The sequence below is a fragment of the Gossypium hirsutum genome, chromosome D09 (genome assembly GCF_007990345.1).
Source record: "Gossypium hirsutum isolate 1008001.06 chromosome D09, Gossypium_hirsutum_v2.1, whole genome shotgun sequence".
Taxonomy (NCBI): domain Eukaryota; kingdom Viridiplantae; phylum Streptophyta; class Magnoliopsida; order Malvales; family Malvaceae; genus Gossypium; species Gossypium hirsutum.
In genome coordinates, this window is record NC_053445.1 from 48,450,063 (window position 1) to 48,465,501 (window position 15,439).

Here is a 15,439-nt window from a genome sequence, read left to right on the forward strand (position 1 = left end):
TTTAGAATATTGACACAATTAATTTTAATCATTTAACAATTCATCCTGCATTTTAACAATATCATCGTGTATAAATTGTAAGTGGATTCTTTTTTATTTATTTTGATTAATTATCATCCAAAACCCTATTTTAAATTTAACTTCAAATTTATTTATCATATTTTATTCATATCCACACTAATATTCACTTAATGGAAAATTAAATAAATCATGTCATAAGAGTTTTAGTTAAGGTTTAATTTGTTTTTATAATTTTTTATAAAATATAAAAAATAAAAATAAAAACATTTTATTTATTATTTTGTAAAAAAAATTTAATTGAGTTAATGTCCACTTGACTTACAACATTAATCTAATATTAAATTTAATATATTTTAACAAAGAAATTCAATTAGTTATAAAATTTGCAAAAAGAAATATTCAAAAAAAATTTAGGTTTGTACATCAATAGTTAATCACAACGTTTTAATATAAAAATTATTATAATTAATTGTAAGTACGTAAATGTATATACTCAAAATGTATTAAATATTATTTTCCAAGAAACATAGGAGAAGGTAAGCAAATACACAATACGAGGGCAAAAAGATAATTTCAGGGAAAAAAAAAGAGTGGGGGGGACACCTTATCCAACCCAACAGTTCCCTTTTCGTAATTTCTATAAACTTCCAAGGGCAATATCCAAATGCCCGTCATTTTCCTCTCTAAGCAATCACCTTTGTTCTTGAATTTTAACCGAAACTCTCGACGATAACAGTTTTCCGGCCCAATTTTAAAAGAACTCTCTCCCTTTAAATATAAAATCTTTTGAGAATTATAATTATAAATAGATTCCGTGAGGTCGAAACACAACTACTTCTCACTGTTATTATGAAAGAAATTTGTAGGTTAAATTACGGAATTAAGGGCAAAAGGAAGTGCGAAAGAGCGACGAACTTGTTTTGAATCGCTGGTTTTTGAAGCTTAAAGAGGGCGGGAGGGAGATAACGAAGAGTAGGGATTACGGTTTTCCGGTGTGTGTGTGAAAGATTTGAGTCGAGAGAGAAAGAGAGGGGTTAGGGTTTTGATGTTGAAGATGATGGAGGTGATCTTACATGTATACGATGTGACGAACAGTGAGTCCGATAAAACCAACAGCACCATTGTTCAAATCAACAAGATCTTCAAGGATGGAATCGGCCTCGGTGGCATCTTCCACAGTGCCGTTCAGGTCTCTTCTTTCTCACTCCTTTTTTTTTGGATTTTTTTAATTTCTTTCATGTTGTGATGAATGAATTTAGGGTTTCTGGTTTAGAAATTTAGGTTTTGTGTTGAATTTCTAGAGTTTTACTTGTTTACTTATTGCAAATGTTTAACAAATAAGGTCTGATGTTTTGATTGGTGCTTTCTGTAGTATCTTCAAATAAGTAGGTTATTTTGCTGTAAAGGAGTATTTTCAACTTTTAAGGTATCTTTGAAAGGAAAAGATAATACTACAATGATAGGATTGATGATTACCTTACTCTGCATCGTAAAGTCTTATAGTTTCACTGTTTCTTTTTTAGCCTCAGAATCATATCATTGCTTTTGAGTAACCCGAGATTGATTAGCTATACTTTTTAATGTATTTCTTTTCCTTCTTTAATTTATCCAAATTTAGCTAAAGATTTCTGAGTGTTTTTGGAGTGTCTCGTCAGTACCTCAGTGGCCAAAGTATTGCGGAGCTGAGGTTTATTTTAGTCCAATTATACAAAGTTTCAAGTGAAACGTCTGCTACTTTTTAATTATGTAACTAGATTTGAGGGTTCCTGGATTATTTATATCAATTTCTAGTTCTACTTTTGGAAAAAAATTGTAGAAAGTTTGCCACTCAATCACTCTATCTTGGAGAATCTTGCAACTAAATCATGTTACTGGGAATGAAAAGAGTACGGTTTCTCTTTCAATTTCTTGTAATTATGGGTACTGGCAAGGCTTATCTTCTCTTTGAGCACACTTTAGATTTGTTTTGTCATTAATCTTGTTGCTGACACTTTACATGTTCATGATATTTTTATATTCTAATTTTGTTGATATCATGCCCATAACACATCAGATTAAAATACCTGTCTTATATCTAAGGCCCCCCTACCCCCCCCCCCCAAAAAAAAAATTCATATGACGTGTTAATTCTCCGAAGTTTTCATGTTGGTTGCCAACTTCTCATGATTCTTTTGTTACTGATGCCATTCTTTTCAACTTTATTTCCCAAACTGACAGGTATATGGAGAAGATGAATGGTCTTTTGGCTTCTGTGAGCAAGGATCTGGAGTTTTTAGTTGTCCATCTGGAAAAAATCCAATGTATACATATCGTGAGTCCGTGGTCCTTGGAAGAACTAACTTTTCAATATTCAAGGTTAACCAGATATTGCGGGAACTTAGTAGAGAGTGGCCTGGAAGTTCCTATGACTTGCTATCCAAAAATTGCAACCACTTCTGCGATGACTTCTGTGAAAGGCTTGGTGTCCAAAAGCTTCCAGGTAAACTTAAGTGTCATGTTGTTGGGTTAAACAGCTCTAGATATATCTACTGATTACTGCTTTATCTATCCCTTCAACTTTGTAGCCTAGCTTTTTAGCTGAACTAAAAAAAACCTCTTTTCATTCCTGAATTTTCTTTTACTAATGGCATTATTCCATCATTGGATACAATTGTTCAGTGAATATTAAGTATGATCTAAGTAGAACTATATGCCTCATCTCTTGAAACTTGGTCTGGTGCCACCCAATATCAAGTAGTGGAACATTGTGGTCCTGGTTCATGCCAATTATTAGCTTGTCAGTGCTAATATGATCCGAGTGCTTTGCTGCTTTTGTTCTATCATCTGTGTGCTTTTGTGATAAACATGAATCTTTGAAAGAACTATTTTAGGTTTGTCTTGGCTACTGGCCTTATTCCTAATGTTGGGATGTGAAGGCTAAAGGCAATCATGTCACTTGAATTCCACTCTGTATGCAGGCCAATGGTGGCTGTATCTTGAGGAGAGTAATTTTGGTCAGGAAGAATGAATAGTGCATTTTTTTGTCTGTATCATTTCAGTTTACAGTGGCTTTCTCATTCTAACAATTTTTGAAACAGGTTGGGTTAATCGTTTTGCCAATGCTGGTGACACTGTAATAGAAATAGCAGAAAGCACTGCCTTTCGGGTGAGATTTTGTTCCTTAGTTCATGGGCTTCATAATCTGCTAAAAAAATCCTTTTTAGGATTATTAAGCAAGCAACACTGCCAAATATATTCAATCTGAACATTACAGAAATAGTTTTATTGTGTACTCTGCATGTAGATGCGTGCATTTGTGCAGTTAGGCATGCATTATTAACCTTTATTCGAGATTCATTTGGTCTTCTTTCTATATATTGCTTGACTAGAAGCTATTAGGACTGTTGTCTGTTTCAAAGGCTTCTTGTTGTGGTGTTTGCCTTGATATTTAGCAGAATAGGGGAAAAAGCTAGCATAGGAGTATTATTTTTTACACATGTTTTAGTATATAGGTTAGTAATAAACTAATTCAATTGGTAAATTTTAGCCACTCCCTTGAGTGTCATTTAGCAAAGACAGAAATTTTCGTTTATTTTTTACACATGTTCTAGTATATAGGAAATTTTTTCATTTTAGTATATAGGTTAGCAATAAACTAATTCAATTGGTAAAATTTTCATTTATTTTTTATGCATGTTTTAGTATATAGGAAAATATTTTAGTATATAGGTTAGCAATAAATAGGTTTTTTCTCATATTATTACACTAATAACTAATAATCTATCAAGGCATTTTGTCCTAATATTCCGAGGATAGAAAACACTTGCAAATCAAAATTTGCGTTAATGTTCCTTTCTGCTTGTTTGTCACCTTTCCGGCTATCTATTCTTTTGTTTTTATGTGTTAAAATTTGCATTACAAATTGCCCTGAGATTGAAGCTAATTATTAGGCTGAAATTATGAAATGTCCTAAAAACTTAAGTTTAACCCTGGTTACAGCTAGTGCTTAAAATGGTTGTGTTGATTATTGCAGTTGAGACAAGCCAAGACTGAGATAGTATCAGCCAGCAAAGTGGCATATCGTTTCCTTTTGGGTGTTACCTCTGGATCTAGTGGTGCTGACGATTCCACTGGAAATTCAAACAGCGTATGCCCCAGTTTTCAATCTGCTTGGTTTAAAGATATCGTCAATGTGGGTGCTAAACCATCAACCCGTTCTGAAATCGAGACATTGGACAACAAGGTTCTTCAAAAGCATCATCCACAGAATTCTACGCAAACAATGCAACAAAATTTTCGAGATCCAGAAAGACCACAGAGATGGAGTTTGCAAGATTTTGAACAACCAATATTTCAGAATCCACACGATTCAGAACAATCACTGCGACAGAATTCATTGCTGGATATTTGACTGAAATGTTTCCCAGAAGCATTCACTTCTTTGTGGATAAATGTAAAATTGTTAATTTTCAGCTCCAAACGGATATTTTCAAATCTTTATGCCCCATGGACTTAGATAGTGTTTTCTTCTCTATCATTCTCTCAAAATTCTCATGTGGTGCTTGGGGCAGTGTTTGATTGTTAGGTGATACTGAACCTTTACTACGGTGCAAGCTTTTCAATTTTCATGAAGTGATTTTTTTATTCTATTTTCTGTATATATTAGATTGTCAGGGGTTTGATCTTCGATAATTATATTTATATATTTGGATTCAGATTCCAAATTACTTTGTATATCAGGTTAGGGGCTGGAAAATAAATAACATACATGCTAATATCAAGATATTTTTAAGAGAGATTTGTTATGTAAAATATTATTTCAACTATGACGTACAAATTATCGAAGTTTAATATTTTTGCTTATCTTCCAATTCTCAAAAAGTGCTGAATTATCTAATGAATTGATCAAATAATCAAACCGGTATTAATACTTAAAAAGAAGGAAAGCAATCATAACAGAATCAATAAATAATAAAAGCACCATGATTAAATCCAGGAGAAAATATTGAAACGTGATACTGAATAGCAAGATGAAAAATTCGAAATATAAAAAAATAATAATGTCAGCTTCATTGAGTAAATCCATAGAAACTACTAAACTCGGTTCCTTCATTTCTGTTTGTTTGATTGATATTTCTAAACTGACAGACAAAACAAACCAACATTTCATTAAAAATTATCCAAATTTGATAGATTTATTCAATTTCTTAGAATTTGCGAATCAAAACTGATAGCTGACCTGTTCGATAACCACAATAAAATGATGCTGCATGAAGTCGTAACCATGCACTAATGAATATGGATTACAAGTGCAACAGTTAAAACTGAAGAAGAAACAACCAAATTCAACTAACAGTCAAATGATACACATATATGAGCAAATACTTGAAGCAGCATAACAATTATACGCTCGATTACCCTCCCAACATACCGTTGAGGACAATTGTGTCTACCGCTGCATCCTTGGTAATCTGGAGTGCTGAAACGGCCTGTGCTGCAATAAGATCAGCTGAAACTCCTGTATTGCCCCAGCTTCCATCCTCTAAGTATGAACACGATGCTTGGAGATCACCTCCATAAGCTCCATATGGTAAGGACCAATTACTGTTTTCCAACATCGCCCACTCCCATCCATCTTTATATGCATCAGAGACCTGCCCTCCCCAGTTTGCTTGACCTTGCTGAAGAAAGCAACCTCTACCTCCACCCATAAATAGATTGAGATTGTTGGCATAATCCCAAGGGTTAAACCCCTCTTCTTTGTTTAGCATGACCGTACACGAATCATCAGAGTCTTCACCAACTAGGACATGTAATGCAACAGCCTCGGCAATTGCAGCGCCTTCCTCATCAAGCCTCTGCTGCTCTTCCTTCTTTTTCTGCTTCTTTTGTTCTAGCTCCGAACAGATAGCAGCAGAAGTAGCAAGGGCTTTCTCCAACCGCCTCTTTTTCTTCTCAGCTTGTTTAATTCGATCCAATTCATCCTTCACTTGCTTCTTTTTCCCTTTTCTCCCTACTGGTTGCACTTTATTGCATGCCTTGTTATCCATGAAAACTGAAAAGCTTTAGACCTAGAGTTCTATTAGCTTGTTTTTATCTTTCTTTGAAACAGCTCTTCTAAATAGTATACATTTCCCTGTAAATCTATATTTTTTCCTCTTTTACTTTATTTTTCTTTATGCCACTTATTTGCTAGTAATTAATTCTTTTAACTAATACAACACCAAGACTACACCCACTCAGGCCTGTACAAATATCTCATCTTACGGACAATGCAATCCCAAACAGAAACAACAGGGGAACACAAAAGAACAGAATGGAAAGCATTCACAGGTCCATCCCTTGGCATCATCCTACCTAATTTCCCACAACCCTTGCATTTACCCATCTTGTGCACACTAAGAGACCCAATAAGCTTATCCTCGTCGCAGAAATTAGTAACTGTAGTGCAAGCTCAAACAACTCACATTGCCTTCCCTACTGCAGCAAACAAGGAACAACATTTGAGTCATGTAAACATAAAAAAAAAAACTCCATTGCAAAGTTACACACAAGCACAGGAACGGTGCCAGATAATATGGAAAAGAATCTCTTCCACAATTAAAAGCTCAACCATCAAAATTCATAAAAGAACCAACAGATGAACTAGGCCAAGTGGATCATCGACTCATGCTGAGTTAAATTGTAAAAAGCTCAGGGAATTGCATGATAAGCAACAAGCCACCTTGTGCCTTCTCGAGGCAGTTAACACACCAATCCTCATAGTGTAACTATATGGTAAACTATCAGAGCATACAAAAAAATCAATGACGAGTTTGAAATTGGAAGAGTAAGACTATCATCAATGGAAATGTATGGTATAATCAAGTGAGATGAACTCAATTTCATAAACCTAACTGATCCCATAGTTTAGTAAAACTTTACAAATGGGCTAAATTAACCAAAAGGAATAAGGCACTATCTGATTACTTAATTCTTCAAGTAGGTAAATATGTATTTAACTCAACGCCAAAAAGGGCTGGAAAAGATAGGAGACAGCTTTATTTAATTAATATGAAGTTTCTTACTTCTACCATGTTATATTCAATCTCAATCTCAATTTCCAATTTCCTTCATTTTTTCCTCGAATTTCTCGCAAGCCAAACAGATGCTGCAACTGGATCTGTCCTATCGGTTGTAATAAACCCTAAATTCAGACTTATGTACAGTACCGTTATCGAAATTACCTGATCAGCTCTACCAAGATGTGAATTATAAAATTTAATCAAAACAGATCACTTTAAAACATGGATCAGATTCAGACCCAAATACCATCTAATTAAAACCAAAAAAAATCTAGAAGAGAAAGAAAATTAAAACAAAAATTCACCAAGAAAACGAAGAGAAAGTTGCATGAAGCAAACCTTAACAAGAATGTTAACAGAGAAAAAGGAAAGAAAAGGTTTCCCCCACTGCTAATAGTAGTAACAAAAATGGGAAGGCACAAAAGAAGAGTCGTAAACTAAGGGATGTCTTTGGATGTCGAGAAAATCAGAGAGAAAGTTGAAAAAAGAGGGAAACAGGGTGACAAAATAACTAATCGGACATCGGAAAGTAGCGAATTAGGGTAAGCGTAATGATTGTATCTTACCAATGAATATCGAACACGTGTGCAGATATGACTTTTTATTTTGGGATATAATTCAGGTAGGTTGAAGTATGCGGTAAGTAGTGATTTTCAATGTTTCAAATTTAATTTTTATACTTTAATTTTTAATAATTTTAAAATTCAAGTTTAATTATTAATAATATTATTTTTTATTAACTATTTTTTATTATATAGTTATTAAATGAGTTTTTTATATATTTTTTAAAATATCATATTAATAAATTAAGCAGAAAAAGATTAATAGTATTAAGAGTTAGATCTCTTTAAATATTTAAAAAGTATACTAACTAAATTCATAGAAATAAAACTACAATAAATAAATTTTAAAATTTTAAAAAGTATAGAAGCTTCAAGCTATCTTACTTTTTCACCTGCTATGTATGCAAATTTTAGTCTCTAAAATTGATAGTTTTTCTCAATTTAATTCTTGAACTTTCTTTTGGTCCACATTAAATCTGTCCATAGGCCGAGCCGGATTGGGCCTAGAAAAAAATTTTGGCCCGAATCTTAGGCCAGGGCTTGGCCCAGCCCGAAATATGGGCTTAAAATTTTACCCAAACTCGGCCCGAGAAAAAAATAATAAGCCCGAGCCTGGCCCAATTTTTAATAAACACAAAAAAAATATTTTAAAAATAAAAATATAAAAAATATTTTTAAAGTATTTTAAAATTAAAAATAAAAATAAAAAATATATATTTATTATATTCGGGCCGGGCTGGGCTGGGCTCGGGCCAAAAAAGTTGAGCCCAAGCCCGGCCCATTTTTTAAACGGGCCTCGTTTTTTTGCCCAAGCCCATATTTCGGACCTATATTTTTACCCGAACCCTCCCATATTTCGGGCGGGCCGTCGGGCCGGGCCGGGCCGCCCGGCCCATGGACAGGTCTAGTCCACATTAGTTCCTAAATTTGATAATTTTGGTCCATAAGATGACACTACACCCTAAAATTGTACCATATTACCGCCTAACAAATCCATTAGGCCACTCATTGCTAAGTGATAACTTGTGCTGGGAATCTTTAAATTGAAATTATTTTCAATTGAAATAATTCATCTTGTGCCTACATTTATTTATGAAGCCATACAACATGCTGAATGGAAAGAAGTAGCGCATACCGACCTAATTGCTTTGGCTAAAATTAACATTTAAAGTCTTGCGCCCTTTGCCTTCGATTGCCCCTTATTGAATGCAAATTGCTCTAAAGGATTAAGGGTGTGTTTAGTTCAATGGAAAAGTGGATGGATGGGAGGAGGGAATGAAAAAATGAAAAGAAAATAAATTTTGAATGTATTATGTTCAATCTTAATGTATAAAATCAATTTTTTTAAATTAGAATGACTAGAGAAGAGAAAATGAGAGAGGTGCATGGTAGTTAAAATTTATGCATTTCTTTCAAATATTTTATTTTTCTTTATTTTTATTTTTCAACTCTACCAAGCAATAGATGGAAATAAAATTACATTTTCTTTTTATTTTTCTATCTTTCATATCAAGCACACTTATAAAAAAGAAAATTTATATTTTCCATTCTTTTAGTTTTCGACCGCTTAATTTTACATCCTTCTAATTTTCTTTTCACCCTACCAAACAAAATATAAGAGAAATTTTGATAATTATGTGGCACGCTATAGGGCCCATGTGGTGGCCAATGACCACTCTCAACAATCTAGTTTTGATTACTAGGAAACTTATAGCCTTGTGGTTAAGCATGTGACCGTGAGAACTTCACTCACTCTTGCCTTGTCCAATAGCTAACATCTCCGTCAAATTAACGTTAAAAATGTATTAGTTAATGAGGTCTAAATGGACCAACGTCTAGGGTTCAAGTAAACAGGTGTGGATGCTAAGCCTTAGGGTGTCGTCTTCACAAATATCCCTGCGGGTTAAAACAAGCCTCTAGTGTCATGGATCTCAGTTCAAAGCCCGTAACCATCGCACCAAATACATTTGATGGAGGTCTATTGTGTAGATGGAGATCAATTGGCCGGTAAAAACTGGCCCGATTTAGTAACCTATTGGAAAGCCTGGTTGGCCCGATAATGAAGATATGACAACTTAGGCTATTTTGGTAACTAATCTTAGAAGATTGATAGAATCATATATTGTAAAGACTGGATAAATTTTGATATGGCATATCTTGTAAATGTAACAACCTGTTTTCAGTGAAATCAGAACAGTGGTTTCGGGACCACAAATTCGAGTCTAGAAGGAAAATTATTTTTATATTATTTCATGGTCTGCATTATGATAGAAATTTCGTATGAAAATTTTTTTAAGAAAAATTTACCAATTATATGATTAATTTGATGAAAAGGACCAAATTGCATAGAATGCAAAAATTGAGTTCTAGTAGCTAAAGGGATCAAACAGCTATGGAATTCAAAATTTGAGGTCCTTATATGGAAAATAGATCATTTATTAGAGTTAGTAGATAAGTATGATGACTCATCATTGAAAATTTAAGAAAAGAAAAGGATTAAATTGGAAAGATGATAAAATAAAGATAATAAATTAATTAAATACTAAAATATTGTCATTTTTCATCATCTTTCCCAAATAAAAAGATGGAAACCCTAGCCATGAAAACCTATGTCCAAGCAAGCTTATTTGGATTAATTAGGTAAGCATTCTTGTCTCGTTTTTAGTAATTTTTATATTTCCGAGATCATAATAACTTAATCTAGCTATCTTGGGGATTAATTTGCAAAGTTATCAAAGTATTAAAGTTTTCCCATGGAAGAGTATGCATGAATTATGAAGTTTTATGGTAGAAAATGAAAGGTTGTTGATAGATAAACAACTTTTGTGAAGGGAATTTTGATAAAATCATGATTTGGGGACTAAATTGAAAATATGTAAAATTTATAGAAAAATTCTGAATCTTGTGAAATACATGGGCTGTTAATGTTATATGTAAAAATCGGCTAGGCTTAGAATAATGATTAAATTGCATGAATTTCATTTTCCGAGCCTAGGGATGAAATCGTAATTAGTTAAAAGTATAGAGGCAAAATGATAATTTTGCCAAAGATGTGTATTGGATTGAATTGATTATAAATTATATTAATTTATGTTAAATTCATTCATATAGATCTGGATAGACCGAATATGGAGTTAGATCGAGGAAAAGAAAAAATATTAGATTAGTAGATTTTACGTACACAAACACATGTCGAGGTAAGTTCGTGTAACTAAATTGTATATTTATATGTTTGAATTGAATGTTTTGTATGTGAAATATGTAATTGCCATGTATGAAATTAATTATTTATTCGACGATGATCAATAAGTATTAAGTCCCGTTTGAATAAATAAAATTCGATGGATATAGGATTCTCGAATTGGTTGTGGTCCTGCATGTGTTGCGGACACACCACAACTCGAAAGAGCGTCCCATTATTAGCTCTCATGAGCTTCCCGTCATATGGTTCTTGCGAGTTTCCCGTTAATAGCTCTTCAGAGCATCCCGATTGGTTGTGATCTTGCATGTGTTGTGAACACACCGCAACTCTTTTGAGCGTCCCGATATATGGCTCTTTGAAGCTTCCCAATAAAAATCTCTTTCATGAGCTTCCCGATTAAAGACTCTCTGGAGCTTCCCGATATTGGCTCGCTTGAACCTTCCCGTCATTGGCTCGTATGAGCTTCCCGTTAATGGCTCTTTGGAGCTTTCCGTTACATGGCTCACATGGGCTTCTCGTTTTATGGATCGAAAGAGCTTTCTGTTTACATGTTTGCATGAGCATTCATGTATATGAATTGACGGATTATAGTTTTGTAAAGGTGTACTTCCTGTGTATCATCGATATTTTTAATGATTCAACGGGCAAAATCCTGACATGAGAAAAATATGAGTACTAAACGAATCATTTCTCGTATAACCTTGAAATACATGGAATTGATATATGTGAAGACAAGATGTGGGAAATTTATGAACATGGGAATTTGATATTTGATGAGCTCATTCATGTTTCTTGAAATTCATATGAAACACATGATTAACTTGTTTGATAAAGATATATGTTTAGACTATTGGCCAAATTGTTTTGGATGTATTTCGTGTACTTACTTTATATGTAAATGAATGGTAAGTTAATTTTTTGTTATACGAACTCACTAAGCTCTAAAGCTTACTCCATTTATTTTCTCCTGTTTTATAGTACTCAGGAGCTCGTTAAGGTTGAAAGCTAGTCGGAGACACATCACACTATCCATCGGCCCATTTCGATACAAATATAAAACTAATTTTGGTTATAATGACATGTATAGGTTAATTGGCCAATGTTGGCAAGTAAATGTTTTGTTGAGATTAGCCATTTGAATGGCTAGTGTTTAGTACATTTTGATGTATATATATGTATGTGGTATCATAAATTGGGTGTGTGTGTGTGTGGATAAATGAATGAAAGTGAAATGGAGATTGAATATGCATATGAGTATTAGGTAGACATGAAAATAAATTGTCACTTGAGGTGCCTAAAGGCACATTGGTTGAATGTGGTAATATGTCATGTTTAGAACATGATTTTGGCATGTTTGAGTGCTTTGATATGGTTTGTTTATGTGAAATTTATTATGATAGGTTGATGTTAAAATTGGATGAGAAATTTGGCTTAGAAATGGCCTTATTCGTCCACACGGGCGTGTGTTTTAGTTGTGTGTCCCCTGCATCTTAAAATTTTCAAAACAGAATGCTCAAAATTGATCACATGGCCTAGTACACGAGCATGTGGCGTGGCCGTGTGACCCCTGCACCTATTTAATGTAAGTTATTATGTTCACACGGCCTAGCACACGGGTGTGTAACTTGGTCGTGTGACCTAAGTCAGAGAGTTACACGGGTACAGACACGGGCTGAGACACAACCATGTACCCTATTTTGTATGCCCACACGGCCTGAGACACGGGCTTGTCTCTTGACCGTGTGAGCCACACGGGCGTGTGTCGCCTGCATTTTAGAAAAATATTGAGATTTAATAAAAAATCTCTAAGTATCCGGTTTAGTCCCGACTTGTTTCTAATGAATATTTTGGGCTTCAAGAGCTCTTGTAAGGGACTTTATGATAAATTCCTGATATGATTGTATAAATGATATAAATTGTCTATATTTTAATCTGTAAATTTTGGTGATACTTTGAAACCCTATTCCGGTAACAGATATAGGTTAGGGGTGTTACAGTAAATCCTATGATTTAAGGGATATGATGAATCTTGTCCGTCGATGTATTGTAATCTTGTCCGTCGATTTTGGGAGAGCTCAACTATAAATAAAGAGCCTCCCCCTCATTTGTACTCACTCCATTCATTGTTTCACTATTTTTTGTGAATAAGAGAATATTGAGAGCATTTACTCAAACACCTTGTGTGCATTCTTTCTGCTATTCTTTATAGCTTCTGTAACACCCCAAAATCGGCCTAGACGTTATGGCCGTATCTGGTGTGTCACATTGAAATGTCTCTCAAGATTTAGACTTGTTGATAAAACTCGTTTCTTAAGTTTGGAAACCCCTTTAATAATGTTTAACGGAACATTTAACCAAATGTTTTCCTTATTAACTGCTGTTACTATATTAAGTTGATTTAAATCGTGGAAGCATTTGAAAACTCTAACATTTAAAGTTTGTGTCTTTGAAAACAGTGATTATTTTGTAAATTCGTTTTCACCTAACTAGCAGTATAAAATATGTAAGCAAAAGCCCAATTAAAATTTAAAATCCAAATTAAAGGCCTTATTACAAAACAAAACCCAACTTATAATTTAAAGTAAAATAAAAGCAAATGTAAACATCGACAGTAGTTGTGTGGCCACCTCCGAGTCCCTCGCAGCCCCGAATCGTCTAAGGTTGAGGATTACCTGCACAGTTATAAGGAGAGGGTGAGTTTACGAAACTCAGTGTGTAATCCCCTACTAGCCAATCACTATGCAACATGCAGAATCAGTCTGGGCATGAGCCCTATACAGTATCAGTACAATGTGGGCCTTAGCCTATTATAGTAACAGTGTGGGCCTTAGCCCAATACAGTAACAATGTAGGCCTTAGCCCAATACAGTAATCAGTACAATGCAGTGATGCAACTCATCCCAATCCAACCAACGCACCACTCCGTACCACCAACACACCATGTGGGGATAAAATCAACCCACCCGCCAACACACCAATATCACAGCAAAGCTGCCAGTAATAATAACGTAGCAAAGATGCCAGTAACAGTAACGCTCAAAGCTGCCAGTAATAGTATATGTGGCATAGCCACCAATACAATATACTTTCCCTATATCAGAATCCTAACCCCATGCAGTATGTCCTGTTATAAATCATACGTTTATGCAGTATGTCATACTCAGTAACAGTCATATATATCATAAAGCAAATCGATCATACATAGCATAATATCATAACAGTCATTTCATCTCTTAGGGGTATAACGGTCATTTTACCTTATAGGGGTATTTCTGTTATTTTACCCTTCAGGGGTATTTCGATTATTTTACCTTTCGAGGGTATTTTGGTAATTTTACCTTTCAAGGGTATTTTGGTTATTTTACCATTCGGGGGGTATTTCGGTAATTTTACCCTTTGAGGGTATTTCGATAATTTTACCCTTCGAGGGTTTTTTGGTCATTTTACCCTTCGAGGGTATTTCAATCATTTTACCATTCGAGGGTATTTCGGTTATTTTACCCTTTAGGGGCATTTCGGTTATTTTACCATTCGAGGGTATTTCGGTTATTTTACCCTTCGAGGGTATTTCGATAATTTTAACCTTCGAGGGTATTTCGATAATTTTTCCTTTTAAGGGTATTTCGATAATTTTACCCTTCAAGGTTATTTTGATAATTTTACCCTTTGAGGGTATTTCGGTCCCATTACGGCCTAAGTCCATGAAAATGCTCACGGAGGCCTCTACAGTCCACCACCGCGTTACGTGAGCTCGATTTACCACACGAGCGTTCGCACGCCCATATGGTCTCAGCGACGTCTTTTTCAGCTTTTCGGCTTTTGCCGATTTACAGTTGAGAGAGGGTGTGATTACACACCTGTTTACAAGAAGAGTACTATTTCCACGAACACCCACCTAGAAACAAACATGTCCCACAGTTAGTTCATAACCGTTTGGGTACAACGCCCTCTTAAAAGCACTTAAACCAAAGCACCCTTCTTACCTTGATTGATTATTTCAACAACTTGCAAACCACCACTCCTCGAAGGAACCCTAAGACCGCAACGAGCAACACCATAAAAGAAAGAAAACAACCAAGGTAATTAAAGGTTAATGAAGAAGAATATTCGGTTTTGAACAAGAAAGGAGCAGAACAAATATACTCAAGTGATAAGTAAAACCACATACCGAAAGTCAAAAGCCTGTAGCACAGAAACGGTAAGAAGCAGCAGAGAGGATTAACGTAGAGTACGATACAATGATTGGGTAATATTCGGCTAGAAGATAAGAAAGGAGAAAACCTGACAGAGACAAATCGAAGAAATCAAAAAGATTATTCGACCAAAGAAGAAAAAAGAGAAGAGAAAAAAGGTTCAGCCAGAAGAAAAAAAGGAAAAGAGAGTAAAATGAGGATTCGGTAATTGGGGAAAAAGAGAGGGAAAAATAGAAAAGAAAAGAAAAATGATCAATCCCGAGATGTACTTCTGAAAACTAGGCAAAAATTCGACACCAAGACTAAAACGTGAAACTTGAAACTCTCCGAAATCAAAGCAAACTGAGAGAAAACTCCAAAAAAAAGACCAAAACTGAAAACCTTTAGTGCTAAGTGACTAAATTTGGCACAAACATT

At 34.6% G+C, this 15,439-nt stretch overlaps 2 protein-coding genes across 6 annotated transcripts; one reads left to right on the forward strand and one right to left on the reverse strand.

Annotated features, from left to right (window-relative positions):
• Nucleotides 1-696: 696 nt before the first annotated feature.
• Nucleotides 697-4,649, forward strand: LOC107890748 (uncharacterized). The gene is made up of 4 exons (XM_016815278.2): nucleotides 697-1,210; nucleotides 2,239-2,500; nucleotides 3,099-3,166; nucleotides 4,034-4,649. The coding sequence occupies exons 1-4, from the start codon at nucleotides 1,067-1,069 to the stop codon at nucleotides 4,409-4,411; spliced, it is 852 nt and encodes a 283-aa protein (XP_016670767.1). The 5' UTR covers nucleotides 697-1,066; the 3' UTR covers nucleotides 4,412-4,649.
• A 527-nt stretch (nucleotides 4,650-5,176) lies between these two features.
• Nucleotides 5,177-7,584, reverse strand: LOC107890749 (uncharacterized). Of its 5 annotated transcripts, none has more exons than XM_041101098.1 (3): nucleotides 7,404-7,584; nucleotides 6,358-6,477; nucleotides 5,177-6,039 (listed from the first exon to the last, which is right to left on the reverse strand). In XM_041101098.1, exons 2-3 carry the CDS (start codon nucleotides 6,378-6,380, stop codon nucleotides 5,415-5,417), a joined length of 648 nt encoding a protein of 215 aa, XP_040957032.1. In that variant the 5' UTR covers nucleotides 6,381-6,477; nucleotides 7,404-7,584; the 3' UTR covers nucleotides 5,177-5,414. The 5 variants fall into 5 exon arrangements, with proteins under 5 accessions (XP_040957032.1, XP_040957031.1, XP_040957033.1 ...); XM_041101097.1 differs by having other exon boundaries at nucleotides 6,358-6,480; XM_041101099.1 differs by lacking the exon at nucleotides 7,404-7,584 and adding an exon at nucleotides 7,227-7,376 and having other exon boundaries at nucleotides 6,358-6,480.
• Nucleotides 7,585-15,439: the final 7,855 nt, after the last annotated feature.

Excerpts from the sequence above, each read along its gene's own strand:
- LOC107890748 (XM_016815278.2), top strand. The coding sequence starts at position 1,067 with ATGTTGAAGATGATGGAGGTGATCTTACATGTATACGATGTGACGAAC. Across the intron at positions 1,211-2,238 it reads TCTTCCACAGTGCCGTTCAG|GTATATGGAGAAGATGAATG; the intron begins GTCTCTTCTTTC and ends CCAAACTGACAG. Across the intron at positions 3,167-4,033 it reads CAGAAAGCACTGCCTTTCGG|TTGAGACAAGCCAAGACTGA; the intron begins GTGAGATTTTGT and ends TGATTATTGCAG.
- LOC107890749 (XM_041101098.1), bottom strand. The coding sequence starts at position 6,380 with ATGCAAGGGTTGTGGGAAATTAG. Across the intron at positions 6,040-6,357 it reads CAAGGGTTGTGGGAAATTAG|GGCATGCAATAAAGTGCAAC; the intron begins GTAGGATGATGC and ends CATGGATAACAA.